The sequence below is a fragment of the Neolamprologus brichardi genome, chromosome 7 (genome assembly GCF_056152115.1).
Source record: "Neolamprologus brichardi isolate AB-2024 chromosome 7, ASM5615211v1, whole genome shotgun sequence".
Taxonomy (NCBI): Eukaryota; Metazoa; Chordata; class Actinopteri; order Cichliformes; family Cichlidae; genus Neolamprologus; species Neolamprologus brichardi.
In genome coordinates, this window is record NC_142110.1 from 29,102,602 (window position 1) to 29,117,775 (window position 15,174).

The window sequence follows — 15,174 nt, forward strand, 5'->3', positions numbered from 1 at the left end:
TTCTTTACCTTTCCCTATGAACAAAACAAACCTGTTGGGGATCATCTGAGCTCCTCATATCGCCAAACCTACGGTACCCTCCCACTCCTACTGACCCCCTCAATTTATTTCATTTTCTAGAAATATTACATTAATGTAAGAAATAATTATTGGTTATGGTTTTTTGACTCAAGTATAGGATACCAAATTTCAGTTTAAAAAGAGACATTGCACGCTTAATTAAACTAAAAACGTGAGTTCTGCTAGCAAACCTGACAAGATGGAATTAAAAATATATATATATTTTTGACTGTTTCAGTGACAGGGAAATCTATAAGAAACAGTCAAAAAAATGGTTTTTGGTTGCATACATGTGTTAGTGTCGGGTTTACCTTAGACTGCCACCGTTGGGATTTTGTACTATATATGAAAACAATTGAACTGAACAAAATGCAGTATTTTACACAAGTGAATGAATTTTGAGCAAACTCTAAGCAATAAAAAAAAATTATAGTAATATTGATGCATCTCGTCGGTATGCGGACCGGAAGTTATGTATGACTTCCGGCTGTGGCGTGGGGCGCTTGAATTGGGTGAAAGGTGAAGAAGACGACCCGCAGCCAATTTGTGCACAAACTGTGATCGCTTCCTCTACATTTCAACTCACCTGAGCCCCACCATGCTCCAGAACACAGGGTGAGTGCCTTCTCCTGCACGCAGAAGTCCATTCGAAAAGTTTGCTGTGAAAGTCCGCGGTTCGCCCGAAGTGTCGTCACGGAATGCTACGCAGCCCTGGAACAAGCGGAGGTTTTAAATGAATAAAATGTTTCGATTTGAGGGTTTTAACGCAGCCGAATTAATGATGAAGAGTTCCTTTGTGTAAATCTGCGGTACTTTGTTCTTCTTCTCTTGTCGTCTGTCTTTTTGAGCAAGGCATTATGAAGTCCAAGATTATTGTATTGAATCTGGTGGCAACTGCTTATTCACGATGAGATTCTGCCCTTGCATGCAAACAGGCTGTTTCTGTTCAGAAACGTGTATGGTCTGCATTTATTAACCACCTGATTTAGAGTTCAGAGCAGAGAAAAGCTGTAGAACTGTAGTGTATGTAAACAGTTTTAAACTGGTACCTCACGGGAGAGGAACTGAGCTGGTGGCATTGCTTTAAATTACAGGATCTTATCTGCAGCGTCTGGTCACAGGTGATCAGTCTGAATTCAGCTTAAACATTTAATTAGCTGCATCGGCATCCACTCGACACTCCAAAGGAATCAACCCACTAACAAGTGGCCATTTTAATATAAATAAACGTATTCGACCATAGTGGAGCCGAACTAACTGTTATAACTGTGTCTGTGTCTTTCATAAATAATTCGCAATTTGGCTGTACTCTGTCTGCCCTTTGACCTTTGAGTTGTAGCGTTCAAAGCGTCAGATGTAGGAGTTTGTAGCAGCAGCAGCAGCTACCATGTAACTACCTCTGTCTGTTAGCTCCCGGGCTAATTAAACACTCCCTCCTTGTTGCTGTGTAGGTTTTGTTACTATTAAAAACAAACAAAAACTTGCATATTTGGAATTTACAAACAATTCAGAGTCCTGTGTGTGTCAAATATATACATTTCATTAATTTAATTTCGAATATGGCCCCTACAAACCACCACCTGTCAACTCAATGAAATTTCTTTTGATTTTTTTAAAGAAATGAACACATTCCTTTGTTTCCTATTTTAACAATATTAAACATTTAATTAACTTAAAATAAAAAATGTAGGGTGGATTAATTAGGTTCTTTTAATTTTCTTCTGTCTTATTTTTACTGAGTGGAAAAGGGAGGTGTTGGCATGTAGGTTAACTTTCTTCATGCTGCAGGAAGCTAGCTGGCTGCACGCTCTTCATCACCGGAGCGAGTCGAGGAATCGGGAAGGCCATAGCTCTGAAAGCTGCCAGAGATGGTGCCAACATCGTGATTGCTGCCAAAACTGCTGAGCCCCACCCCAAACTGCCCGGGACCATCTACACCGCAGCACAGGAGGGTGAGGCGCTGACGGGTCAATAAGGTAACAAGCAACCTTTGTCCCTGAACTTACGTTTTGTGTGTGTGTGTGCGTGCATGTTGCAGTGGAGGCAGCGGGCGGAAAGGCATTGCCATGCGTGGTGGACATTCGTGATGAGCAGCAGATCGGAGATGCTGTTCAGAAAGCTGTTGACGCATTTGGAGGTAAAGACACTTTTTCAAAATCACCTTTAATCAGAACAGGAAGTAAATTCTATCCTGGCAACACACCACCTTATCAGTGACATCATCAGTTCTTGTCTGATTGGCAGGTATCGACATCTTGGTGAACAATGCAAGTGCCATCAGTCTGACGGGAACTCTGGAGACGCAGATGAAAAAGGTCGACCTGATGCTGGGAATCAACCTGAGAGGAACTTACCTGACGTATGAGCACATACCTGCGTTTGTTTTTTAAACAGGAAGTGAGCTAAGACGCTTAAAGCTACAGCAACTCATCCATCACACGCAGACACGATTGGTAGTTCCAGGTCTGTGACAGGTGAGAACAGGTAGAGCAGGTAACCAGCTTGTCTCCTGTAAACTGTGAGTTCACATACAGGAAGTATGTTTACAGTGAGGAGTTACAGGTGACTGTTTGAGTGCCAGAAAGGCTGATCAGGGTTAATCACTCAGCTCTGAGTTGATAAAAGAAAGCTGTCATCACTGATTCACCATGACAACGGGCAAATAAAGAGTAGAGTCTGCATTTTTAATCCAGTGGATCAAAAAAAGATGTTTCCATGTGACCTGATGATGATGTGAGCACAACAGCATAGTTACATTTCTTGTAGCTTTAAACCAAAACGGTGTGACTCCCAAACACACACACTACACCTCATGAGAACGCGTACCACCAAAGTAAACATAAAGGTCATCAAACGGTTTCACCAACAAAGTTTTGAAACTGACGGAGTGACACAACCCTCCAGGTGGTGTTTTTGTCCTGCAACCTTTTGTTTGCCAAGTATATTTGTAAACCCCTGCACCGTGAGCTGAGCTGAAGTGCACTAAATATCAAAGAAACAAGTTTCAGTGCTTTTAGCGGGAATAAAGGAGCCACATGTTTTATCAGCTCATAGCAGAGGAGGAAGACCACACTTTAGGAGACGAGCTGACACCATCTCATCAGGCTGTTCAGAAACCTGAGTGAGTGGAGCGCATCGTGGAAATGCTGCTGGTGTCCTTTAATTTTCCACCAGCAGGTTGTTAAACGTTGCACTGCTGTAATAACCAATTTGCATGATTTATAGAAATTGTTCAGATCATGAAAAATGAACTTATCAAAGTGAGTTCAGTGTTCACTTGACTTCAGTTTACATTAGTAATGTGTGTTTCACCCTTTAGGATAACTGACGGATGGAAGGACTTTTTCGTCACTTATAGAAATCGTAGACATGGAGCAGGGAAAGGTTTCACTGGATCACTGAAATAAGACATCTGTTGCTGTTTCTTTAAATTTCCATATAGTGTGGTTAAAAGTCAAATTCTCTGAGCACCAAAACGTCTCCTTATAGTTTCTGCTTTCAAACACTGCCTTCACATCATGTTTCCCTCCAAGTTGAAGGTAGAGAAGTCACAAGTAAGAGGTGCATGTCTGTTTAAGCTTCTTTAACCCTCTGTCCTAGGATGGTCCTGCAGTAAAGTTGAAATGACACTAGGTGGCACTCAATGAGCATGAATGGGTGCTACAGCAGTCTTTCTATAACATCATAATCTAGCTCTCCATAAACACTCCTGCTTGATAACTTCACGAGCCGCTGGTATGAGCGGAGCATGATGGAAGCACTCATTAAACAGGTTTGGTCTAAACACCAGTCGCGCTTGCAATCTACCACACTATCAGTACACTGCTCTCTGTGTGCGTCAAAACACGATGTGCTGTGATTTGGGTGTCATTACTTAGTATTGGAGTTGAGGAGATGGACGGTTTGCATTTTGTGAGTCAAGTTAAGGAGGAGTTAAGGAGCCACGTGTCCTCAGTTTCATGAGACTGGAAAAACCAGAACACGATACGTGCTGAAAACCTTCCAGTGCTGCCAGTACTCCTCAGCAGGCTGAGAAGGTTACACCTTTGCCCTGAGACTAATTCAGAGGCCTTGGTTGGAGTTGGGCTCAAGCTATTTGCTGTGTTTGTGTGTTTACTCCTGCGTGCTCTCTCGTCTAGCCTGTCAAAATACAGGCTGAAGAGCCCAAATAAAAAAAGAGTGACTGCGTATAGGACTCAGATAAAAACGGATACTTTGGTGACTTCTAGAGTCAAACTTAATATTTTTAGACTCTGTTGAACATTTAAAATTTTGCCCTGCAGCATTTAATGACTGCATCATATTTGAACTTGGAACAGTGTCTAAACAGCTCATAGTGCAAAAACTATTTAAACTGCATTTAGTCCAGTTTTAGATTATTAAGTCATTTCAGATCAGGGTGAGCTGATGGATGATGGTCAGAGTGATCGGTGACAACTCGATTTTTAGCCATTTATTCTGTACACATCATTATTTCAGGCGAAACTTTCTCATATCTATCAGTGAAAAGCTGGCTGTGAGGCCGCGATGGACAGTTGGTATGAGTACAGCTGTAAAAGGAAACTCAGGGCAGATGTTATGAGTTAATCTTACTGCTCAGCTGATATTCGCCCACATCTGTTCACAGTAAAGAGAACTCATGCATCGCTGTGAACATGTAAACGTGCCTTCATCCTGGGAGTTGGGAATAAACTGGTCATGTGGGCTGATGAGCGCTTTGTGTGTTTTGGGTTTCAGAGGGTGAACGTGTCGCCCTGTCAGCTGCGTGTCACTTCCTCCTGCCTCCCCTCAGCATCAGCATCACTCATGAAAGTGACTTTAACATTTAAACTTAAAGTAATTTGTGTAAGGTTGACAGTCCTGTGAGGGGAAAAAAAGATGCTCCTCCTTTTAAACTGATACTGTGTGAGATCTGTGTTGTGGGACAAAGCATGACAACACCAGCAAAGGGCAGTATGAACTGGAGCAGAGTGTAGTGTATTCATGTAATCAGATACAGCTTTGTCTTTCAATGATTAGAAAACAAGACACTTAGGAAAACACTTGTGTTACTGGAATACATGTGGACAGTAACATGTATGTGGTCACACGTGTTTGATGGGCGTCTGTGTTTCAGGTCTAAGCTGGTCATCCCTCACCTGCTGAAGAGTCGGAATCCTCACATCCTGAACCTGTCGCCGCCTCTCAACCTGAACCCCGTCTGGTTCAAGAACCACACTGGTAACTATAGCAATTATCTGGCCCTGTGTCCCATCATGCATCTGTACAACCTTCACATGTCTGATTTGTTTTTTTTTAAGCCTACACAATGGCGAAGTATGGCATGTCCATGTGCGTACTGGGAATGGCTGAAGAGTTCAGAGGTCAAATTGCCGTCAACGCCCTCTGGCCGAGGACGGGTGAGCAGCTGTTAGCATGCTAACAATGCTAAAACTTATTCTGTAATATTAACCCTGCTCTGTGTTGTTCCCATAGCGATTCAGACAGCAGCTATGGACATGCTGGGGGGAGAGGGTGTCAGTAAACAGTGTCGGAAAGCCGACATCATAGCGGACGCTGCCTACGCCATCCTGTCCCGTCCAAAAGATTACACGGGTCACTTCCTGGTGGATGAGGAGTTCCTCAGAGAGCAGGGCGTCAAAGACTTCGACCAGTACGCTGTCCAGCCGGGTCACCCTCTGCTGCCAGACTTCTTCCTGGATGAGACTCCAGAGTCACTGGTGGAGAAGATGGAGCAGCACGGTACAAACAAACACACTGCTGCCTGCCAGGCACTGCCTGTGTCCCAATTAAGAGACCGCACGCTTGAAGTACGCACACTACACGTACTACGTACGGTGCATACTATAAGTATGAGAAGTGCGGAGGCTTGTGAAATGGGATGGTCTAGCCTTCGTCGCGCTGTTCAGGTTGCCTAGCAACCATGATACTAACCGCGAGAAACGTTTCATACAGCTTTGTGTGACAGAAATGAAGGAGAAAAATGTTTTGTTGGTCATTCATTTTTGTCATGACATCACTTTGATTAGTTGAGTATCTGAGGCTGAGACCACGGGACTGTAAAACATGATTGTTGGGCTTCATTTCTGTACTGAAGTAATTTAAAGAGTAGTTAGTAAATAACAATTAGCTGATGTTGTTCATGAGACTAAAGTCATCTCACTTTGGTAATGTAAATATTAGAGATGTACCGATCCGATATTAAGTATCGGTATCGGCCCGATACTGACCTAAATTACTGGATCGGATGTAAATGTAATGTGTAAATGTAATCCGATTCATTAAATATCAAAAAAGCACCTCACAAAACTTGCGACACGGCGTAACTTGGCTCATAACCGTAGAGCGTTGGAGCAGTATGCGTCACGTGATAGAGCGGCTGTGGCGTGCGAGATCTGTTGTCTGGTTCAGCATTTGTAGTCTTGCTACCAAACCGGTATTTCATCTCCAAGAAAGTGATCCCAGAGAGAAGTAAAGCAAGTGTGTAAGTTCATCTCTGAATGTTTGTAAAGCATTCCCACGCTAAGCTTAACAACGATATATGGAGCGACTGCCTCTTCTCTCTCGCTCTCTCTCCTGCTGCTACTTCAATCGTGAAACTGATCAATGATCAGCTGATCGGCTTTTCTGTCGCGACTCTCTCTCTTCTTTGTTTTTGGCCCACTTTGCACCAGAAAGAGAAAACCAGCAGCTGAACAACAGCAGCACGTTTAAGCTTGATAATCTGTTGTTAGAATTTATTTAATATTACTTTCTACACCAGGATCGTTTTCTACGCAGCTGACGGCTGGTAACTGTGCAGGGGCGGATCTAGCAAAGTTTAGCCAGGGGGGCCGATGGGGCATGAACAGGGAAAAGGGGGCACAAAGACATACTTTTCTTTCTTATTCTCATTTAAAATGTCGAGCTTTTAATAAATAATTATCTGAATCTTACACCCAAAGTTTTAATCTGATGTAAAATGTATAGAAGTCCATTACTGTATATAGTAACTATTAAGTCTAATATATCCTAGTAAGCTGTAGTACTTTTTCCTTTGGGAAGATACCATCTGTGCAGTCTGCAAATCTGTTGAAGAAAGATGTTGAATCTATTTAATTATTCTCAAAAAATAATTTATTTCCGTGCATTTTTTTTCTCCACACTGCATCAAATTAAAGTTGATTACGTCGATTAAGCATCATGGGGTGGAGGTTGGGGGGTGGTTCCCTATTTTTTATTTTTTTTATTTTTTGCTGGGAGTTTGCAACCCTATTAGTTAGGTTGCTTAATATTTCTGCTAAGTACTCTTTAAAATACCAGAAAAGGGAGGATGGAGTAGGTTTAAGTTTATTAGATTGATCAGTGTTGCTGAACTATGAAATATTTTGGGTGCAGTATATTTTTTGCATACAGGTATAACAGAATAGCTTTAGTGTTGTTGTTTATTTAAACTTGAGTATGAACTTATACAAAATGCAGCAAGATATTAAAAAACACACTATATCGGATTCATATCAGTATCGGCAGATATTCAAATGTATGATATCGGTATCGGACATAAAAAAGTGGTATCGTGCCATATCTAGCTAGTAAATATAATATGGCCAATATTATATGTATTGTCAGATTATTATTATTATGATAGATAGATAACTATTTTACAGGATATATTACAGCAGTGAGCTTGAACTCTGTGTCAAAGATTCAAGTTGCAGTTATTTATATTTCCTATCACCTTAAATCTTCACTCAAAGACAAGTATCTTTGACAGTGTATATATAGATGTATTATATATAAGAGACAAATATTGTTCTTATTATAGTTGTTGGCATTACTAAATTTGGCTCAATGCTTACATATATGTGTAAAAATCAAAATGTACGAGTTGTGATAACTGTTTCTGATAGAATGAAGAGTAGACTGATATATTAAATATTCATTTATTGGGGGAGAAAATCAGACCATGTCATAACTGCTTTAAGTCATACAGAATAGATATCAGAGCCTTAAACAGGCTGACTTCTGCTAAATGGGTCAAACTGGGCAGAAAGTATACAAACACATAACATCCTTATAGAATATGATGTAACACTATAGATCAACTTACCTCAGAATATATAAAGCATATAAACAATTACAGCGATATGATGCAACAAACACAGCAGTGCTACTAATCCAAAATACTCAAAGCTTCATAGAACTGAAACAAACATTTATTTTTAGCTCCATTCTGCTGCTGATACATACTTTAGGTTTCTGAACATTAAACTTGTTTCTGCCTTTCATAGTGTGTAACTTGAAGGCCCTGAGTACTTTCTCCCACACTGAAAACACTGGGATGATAAAATTATTTGAACATTACCTAATAAGACTGATTCAGGACAGACAATTAGTTATGTTAAACTTTCCTAGCAGTCCTTCACAAACAGGGAACAGCCTGTCTATTCTCTCCATCTGTCAGCCGCTGCTGGCTCTTCCTCCTCCTCTTCCTCACACACTGCTGAGTTTGTCCTGGTGGATCATCAGGGGTGCAAAGCCTCACAGGTGATGTGCAGCAGTGGGTCCCTCAGTCTGTCCTCACTCTGGACACTTGCAGTCGTCACACATGGAAATCAAATGTGTGATAAGCTGCAGGATTCAAACACAAGTGTAACTTATAAATACATGTTCATACTTTTATTACACAATCAGAGAGAAAGAAACAGAGAGAGAGTGCAGGACAGACAGACAGGTGACAGTCTCAGGTGTATACACTGCTACAAAACAACACAAGAGGAGGAGGATTTAGTGTTTGTGTTATTACGAGTGCTAAACGAGAAGAGTTCCCAGATGGTACAGTGGACACATGTGTGACTCCTGTGATTAAAGCATCTTTCTTTCAGCTTAACGAGTGAACCGTCAGCTCGTTCAAACACACGTTAAAGTCCGTTTGGCTCAACATCACCGAACAGAGGCGGCAATATAACATAGCTAACATTAACAGTGCAGTGAATCCTGCTTGTGCCGTGATATTCAGGACTGCAAACCGAGCAGCATCACTGACTTTCAGCCTGTTGTGTTTGTGGATATATGACTGACTTTAATTATCTATGAAATCATCACATTCTCTGTAAGATCAAGGCCAACTATATATATATATATTTTGAAGTAGAGGCTTTAAAACCAAGTTAACGCTGAAAGTACAAACATCACTAAAGTCACATAACTTTGCAGACATGTGGTCAACAGCAATGTTTTAATGTTCTTCATTATTAAACATTCGCACATAATTAAGTGACATCATGTTCAGTACTTACTTTTGACAGTTCACTCTTCGGCAGCTCCCTTCTGCCGTATCTTGCGGCAAAATTATCCACACCCACCGCCGCGCTATGAATTGTGGGATATATGGGACCACGAAGCGTCTACCAGACCACACTTGATATTTGGGGAAATCGACGGCGCATTTGAAGTACACTTCGAATTGGGACAGCCGTCGTCGTGTGGCGGTGACGTAATCGCACTTAAAATGCGTACTTCAAGCGTACGGTCTCTTAATTGGGACACAGCCACTGTAACGAATAGAACAACTGTCCTGTCTAAGAAATAGATCAATAAAGTAAAAAAGCGAATTATGAAGGGACTCCGTTAAATAGGAAAAACAAAGGAATTCAACAAATTCAAATCTAAATAAAATGCAGTGCAATAATTTGTGTTAGGAGAAATACTTTCAGTCACTGTGAAATTATCAAGAATAAATGGGAACATTAAGTTTATTACCATGGAGCTCTTTTAGCCAGTCACCTGGTGAAAAGACTAAAACTAAAAAAAATAAAGACGTTGGCTTTGACTTTGACATCCCAGCAGCCCCGGGGTCTTTACCATTTTTAACACCTTCTTATTTTTTCCTAGGGGCAACGCCAGCCTTTAAACCACCATCCTCATCATCAGCCACGCCCACCTCTGGAGGCCCAGTGGAAACCACGTTTGATGTCATCAAAGGAGTCATTAATGAAGACGTTGTCAAGTCTATTCAGGGCATCTATCAGTTTGACCTGTCAGGTAACAAGGAATTAAAGGGGCAAGTCCAGTGGGTGTGTCTTTAACATTTATGTCCATATAAGGAGATTCAATGGGCGTGTCTTCAACACTTGTTTATGTCCATATAAGGAGAGCACACTGGCGTTTGGTTTCTGGACTTGAAGACTGGCTCGGGCAGTGTGGGGCAGGGCGAGCCCCCCGCCAAAGCTGACGTTGTCATGAAAATGGACTCCAGTGACTTCAGCAAGATGTTTTCAGGTAACCTGTCACCATGGCAATAAAAAAAATATGACTATAGGAAACATTAGTGAAGCTGCTGTTTTGTTATTTCAGGGAAACTGAAGCCCACGATGGCATTTATGTCAGGGAAGCTGAAGATCAAAGGAGACATGACGCTGGCGATCAAGTTGGAGAAACTCATGAATCGCATGAACAAGGCCAAACTGTGAAACTGAAGCCCCACCCACATGTATACAGGCCCCACCCTCTTGCTCTTTGTTCCTGTACATGTTGCCTTAATAATAAAAACACATTAACACCTCAATAAAGCAACCTTAATAACATCCAGGGTGTGTACAATACCTTCCTTCAGCTGAGTTCAGACAGCCAATCAGAAACCAATGTCCACTATAGTCTCTAGCAGTGACTCAGCCCCACGTTAAAATGCCCAGCTTTACAGCAGAAATAAACGTGTTTACAGCCTGATACAGAGACTGATTTGATCTATTCCCCTCGATAACAGCTGTTATGACAGCAGCAGGAAAGTACAGCCAGATATCAGACACCAGTACTGCTGCAGTATTACTGTTGCTGGAGTGCATGCAGGGGATTAACGCAGTACTGACTATTTTTAATAGTTCTGTGTCTTTCACGTTTTGAAGTGAAATGTGTTTTCTGTTTTCATATCAGTAGTTATAAACACTAACAGATGATCAGATTTTAATTGCAAAAAATGAAATAAATACAGATGGGTGTAAGTTGCTGATTATTAATGGGCCAACTAAAAGTTTCCTTCAGCATTAATTGATGGATGTGTGTCTTTGGTTTGACCTTGTTTAATCCTGAATAAGGTCTTATGTGAATCTGTAAAAGCATGAGTAGCTTTGATACTATTTACTATTTTATTTAGATTCATTTCCAGTTTTGATTTACTGCTAATAAATCAGTTTGGGATCTGCTTACCTGGTTGAGCAGATGGCCCATGTTGGGTTTAAGTACAACCCTAATCCTGCATGTCTGTTCTCTAATTTGTTCCCACTTTCCTTTCTACCTTATTCTGTCTTGTCTGAAATTAAATCAGGTTAATTTCTTCATGGTGCTAAAAACAGAAACTAATTTTAATTACACACTAACAAAAAACTCAAAGATCCCTGAGTACATCAGCTTTAAAATGCAAAACCGAAGTTAAAATGCACACATTTTTATTCATACAAATCGGGAACACCAGGGGGCGCTGCTGCTCTGAAGGCGCCCTGATTGTCTCTGACTTTAAACTGAGACGCTGCCAGTGTGCATGCAGGAAGGCTTCAGTGAAACTTTAATGATTTAAATTTCCTGTGAGCTCTGTACGGTGGCCCCGTAGTGTAAAACCCAAAAACTAAAATCTTGACTTTACAGAACATCTGTAAACAAATGTTTGATAGGTAAGACTGATGCAATAGCCTGTCCACAAATGTTTGATAGGTAAGACTGATGCAATAGCCTGTCCACAAATGTTTGATAGGTCATCTTAATTTTAGAGGCTTTTTTTCTGCTTCAATTATTAGTGTTTTACAGATGGCTGCTGGACCTCTCTTCTGATCTCCTCCTTACATACTGACAACAATTTAATCCACAATTTTCAAATTTGCAGTCATAAATCCATCAGACAGCTGCAGGTTCTTGTCTGACTACCTCAGCCTTTTTGCCCTTTTTCCAGCCCTTAATGTCTTCTTGACAGCCACCATTCTGACACCATTTCTGATGAGATTTTAGTGAACAGCAAACAATCAGCAGAACGTCCAGATGCAGTGTCAGGTTTTTGTTTTTCCAATTCCATAACTTTCACATACTGTTTGTCCACTGCAGTTTTTTTAGGCCTCATACTTTTTCTGTCCTCCACTTGTCCAGGCTCCTTAACATTTTTAAGGACAGCACGGCATGCAAAGATAGGCTTAGGCTGAAGGCATTTTGGGAATCACCTTGTTGATGCAAATATATGTTGTTATGGCTATCTAACTGTGTTGTCTTTAGCACTTTTATTCAAGTAAGGACAAGAAAAACATGTTGCTACAGAGTGATAGCAACATCAGGAACAAGGAGCAAGAGAAGCAAACCCAGAAATACCAAGGGCTGAGAGGAGGGTGAGGGCATCAGTGGTCCCTGTCGGAGCACTCAGCGCAGTGGCCCCCAGGCTGGACAACTGGCTCCTGCAGATCCCAGGAACAACATCAGAGATCTCTGTCCAGAAGAGCGCAGTCCTAGGAACAGCAGGACCCTCAAGCTCCCAGGCCTCTGGTGGAGGACCTGAGAGTGAAGGATAAAGACTGCCCGCAGTGGGGAATTTATTTATTTTTGTAAATATAAACGCACACACACGGTGTAAGCAGGTTTTTCCACTTCTGTTGCCGTGCCTGAGGAGTTTCTGTTTGTTTAGCACAAACACAAATGTTTATTTTGAAAGCCACAACCCTGCTGGTGTCCATAAAAATACTCAACTGGCTAACAGTCAGTTTTGTGTGGTGTGAGACGGAGTGACCAGTGCACCCTGGGCAGCCTCTGAGCTTCTGCAGCAGCAGGTGAGAACTAGCTCATTATTACTGTCTGCCTTTTTTTTTTTTTTACTTGCCAGGAAACCAAAAACTACTTCTATTTAGAAAAGGGTGCATTAAATTGTATCACTTAACAAATGTCAGTTATCAATACTGTAGTTCTTGATATCATGAATACTCTTAATATTTATGTTGGTAAGGCCTTCCTGTTATTTAATTTACATTTGTATTCTCTGCCTTCTGGTGGAAATATAACTGCGTATCATCTGCATATGTGGCACTGACCTGGGACTGTTTTATTGTGACAGGTCAGCCCTTTTGTATCTGCTTGTCACTCAGTGTTTCTCATATAAGGAAGACACCAGCTATTGCTGGAATGTCTGGTTCAGCATAGATAATGGCACACATACATTGTACAATCAGCTGTTACCCTATTATACTTTCAGATGTGGGATAGATGGCCTGTTAAAACAAGTCAGAACATAGACCTCGGTGGTGGAGGAGTGGAGCGGCTTTTTCAGGGGACAGTGCCCAGTAAGGTTGGCTGACACAGCTGACATCCATGATGCTAACCACACCTTCCTGATTTCAGTAGCTGCTCGAAGGGAAAGAGTTGGTGAACAGAGCTGTGTGTGGAGCTGAACTGGAGTACAGCTGGAAAGCTGCTAAAGCAAACTGGTTGAAACACATTATAAATAAACAAGCACTCATCTGGAAACACTGCTTGCGTGGTCCTTCCCATCACAATCTCCTGTTTACTTACATTTTGATGCAGCTCACCTTCTAGCCCCGATTCCCTCTAAATAAGTAAATATTTTGAATACAAAATGTTAAGTTTGAGATTCTGTTAACTCAAGGAATTAAAACAAGTTTACCCAGAATGCACTTGTTAAAGTTTTCTCCACTGACTTGTCAGAAAACAGATCAAACATCGAGGGTACCAATGTTCGCTTCTGTTCCTCTGTGTTATAGAAATCATATTGGTGCAGTTCTCAAAAAAAAAAAAAAAATAGACTGTGACACCTGGAGTGGGTTGCAGATTTTAACGGAGCCTAAATGTGTTTTTAGCCCTGAAACTGTCACGAGGATCTCTCCTGCATGTACAAATAAATAACAGCTTAAAAATAGGCTAAAAATGTTCTCTTTGAGCCCTTACTAAATGAATGTTACTCGACACTGTCAGGAGCTCAAGGCCTTGCATTCCTGTTAAGGTTAAGCCTCAGATCTGGGGGACAATTCAGTAAACAGTCCACAAGGTTTATTGGCCCAGAGGTCCAAAAGGGTCGGAGCTGAAGGATTTGAAGGTGAATTTGCAGGCTGGTTCTGAAGCAAAACAGAAAGCCTTAGTGAAAGGACGCAAGCACTAGTGAGCCTGAACAATACTATGATGGCACTGCCAAAGAAATCTAGCAAAGAGCAGGTGGAAGAGCTGAAAGCTCCCTGCTGCCTCCATGTCCTGGGGTGGCAATGACTGGATGGATGGGGTTTCATCAGCACCTTTTGCTATTGTCTTTACATTAAGAAGACTGTGCTATATAAGACTCCATGATTTCTGTTCATGTTTACAAAGAGCCCACAGAGTTTCAATCTGCTCACCTACCGAGGATTCAGCCCCACCACTCTATGCACTTTTTTTAAAAGTACCATTACTAATCATTTTTAAAAAATCATTTCAACAGTATATAATAAGATGATTCAAGATGCTTTTTTACGTATCTAAGCTGTTTTGTTTGTACCTTGCTTACAGACAAATGAGAGAGATCAAGTTTATGTGGTAGCGGTCTATGAATCAATCTGACTTCTGCACACATCTGTCTAATTACCTGATAACCCCATGGTAACCCTAACCATAGTTTACAATGTTTACTGTCATAAGCCAGTGATTCCTCATTCTGACCTTTCAACATTGCGTTTGAGTGCAGATCTATTCATAAAAATTATTAAGTATTGTGATATGACTTTACTTGTCCATGTGTAAACCATGGGTGTGTTATGTTTAGTTACCATCATCAACTGTGTGATGAAGCTGTGCTCATTTAGAGTTTAAGCATTAAAAAGAGATCAGGGTATGTTTGTGTGAACACTCACGGTGTTTCCACCTGCACCTGTTTGTTATCAGCTGACAGGAATCCAACACCTGGTCTATTACGAACACTTAACAACTCCTCAGGTATTTGTTTTTGCTGTGTTTCCTCGATGCTTTCAGTGAAGAGCGGAATTAGTTTCAGTCCAGACAGACCTGTTTTCAGTTCAGGCAAAATGGTTTAAAACCTCCGAGCTACTATTTTTACAGGGTGGTTTAGGATTTTCTTCCTGAAATCAGCATTCACAGTGGAGCATTAAAGATGTCCAGCACTAATGC

General features: G+C 41.2%; 1 protein-coding gene across 1 annotated transcript; it reads left to right on the plus strand.

The window, feature by feature from the left end:
- The first annotated feature begins 544 nt into the window (after positions 1–544).
- hsdl2 (hydroxysteroid dehydrogenase like 2) lies at positions 545–11,288 on the plus strand. Its single transcript, XM_006782152.3, has 10 exons — positions 545–675; positions 1,849–2,012; positions 2,099–2,197; positions 2,305–2,419; positions 5,177–5,280; positions 5,361–5,459; positions 5,536–5,802; positions 9,934–10,083; positions 10,192–10,320; positions 10,396–11,288. The coding sequence occupies exons 1-10, from the start codon at positions 659–661 to the stop codon at positions 10,509–10,511; spliced, it is 1,260 nt and encodes a 419-aa protein (XP_006782215.1). The 5' UTR covers positions 545–658; the 3' UTR covers positions 10,512–11,288.
- The last annotated feature ends 3,886 nt before the right edge of the window (positions 11,289–15,174 follow it).

Excerpts from the sequence above, each read along its gene's own strand:
- hsdl2 (XM_006782152.3), top strand. Across the intron at positions 5,460-5,535 it reads CGCCCTCTGGCCGAGGACGG|CGATTCAGACAGCAGCTATG; the intron begins GTGAGCAGCTGT and ends TTGTTCCCATAG. Across the intron at positions 5,803-9,933 it reads GGAGAAGATGGAGCAGCACG|GGGCAACGCCAGCCTTTAAA; the intron begins GTACAAACAAAC and ends ATTTTTTCCTAG.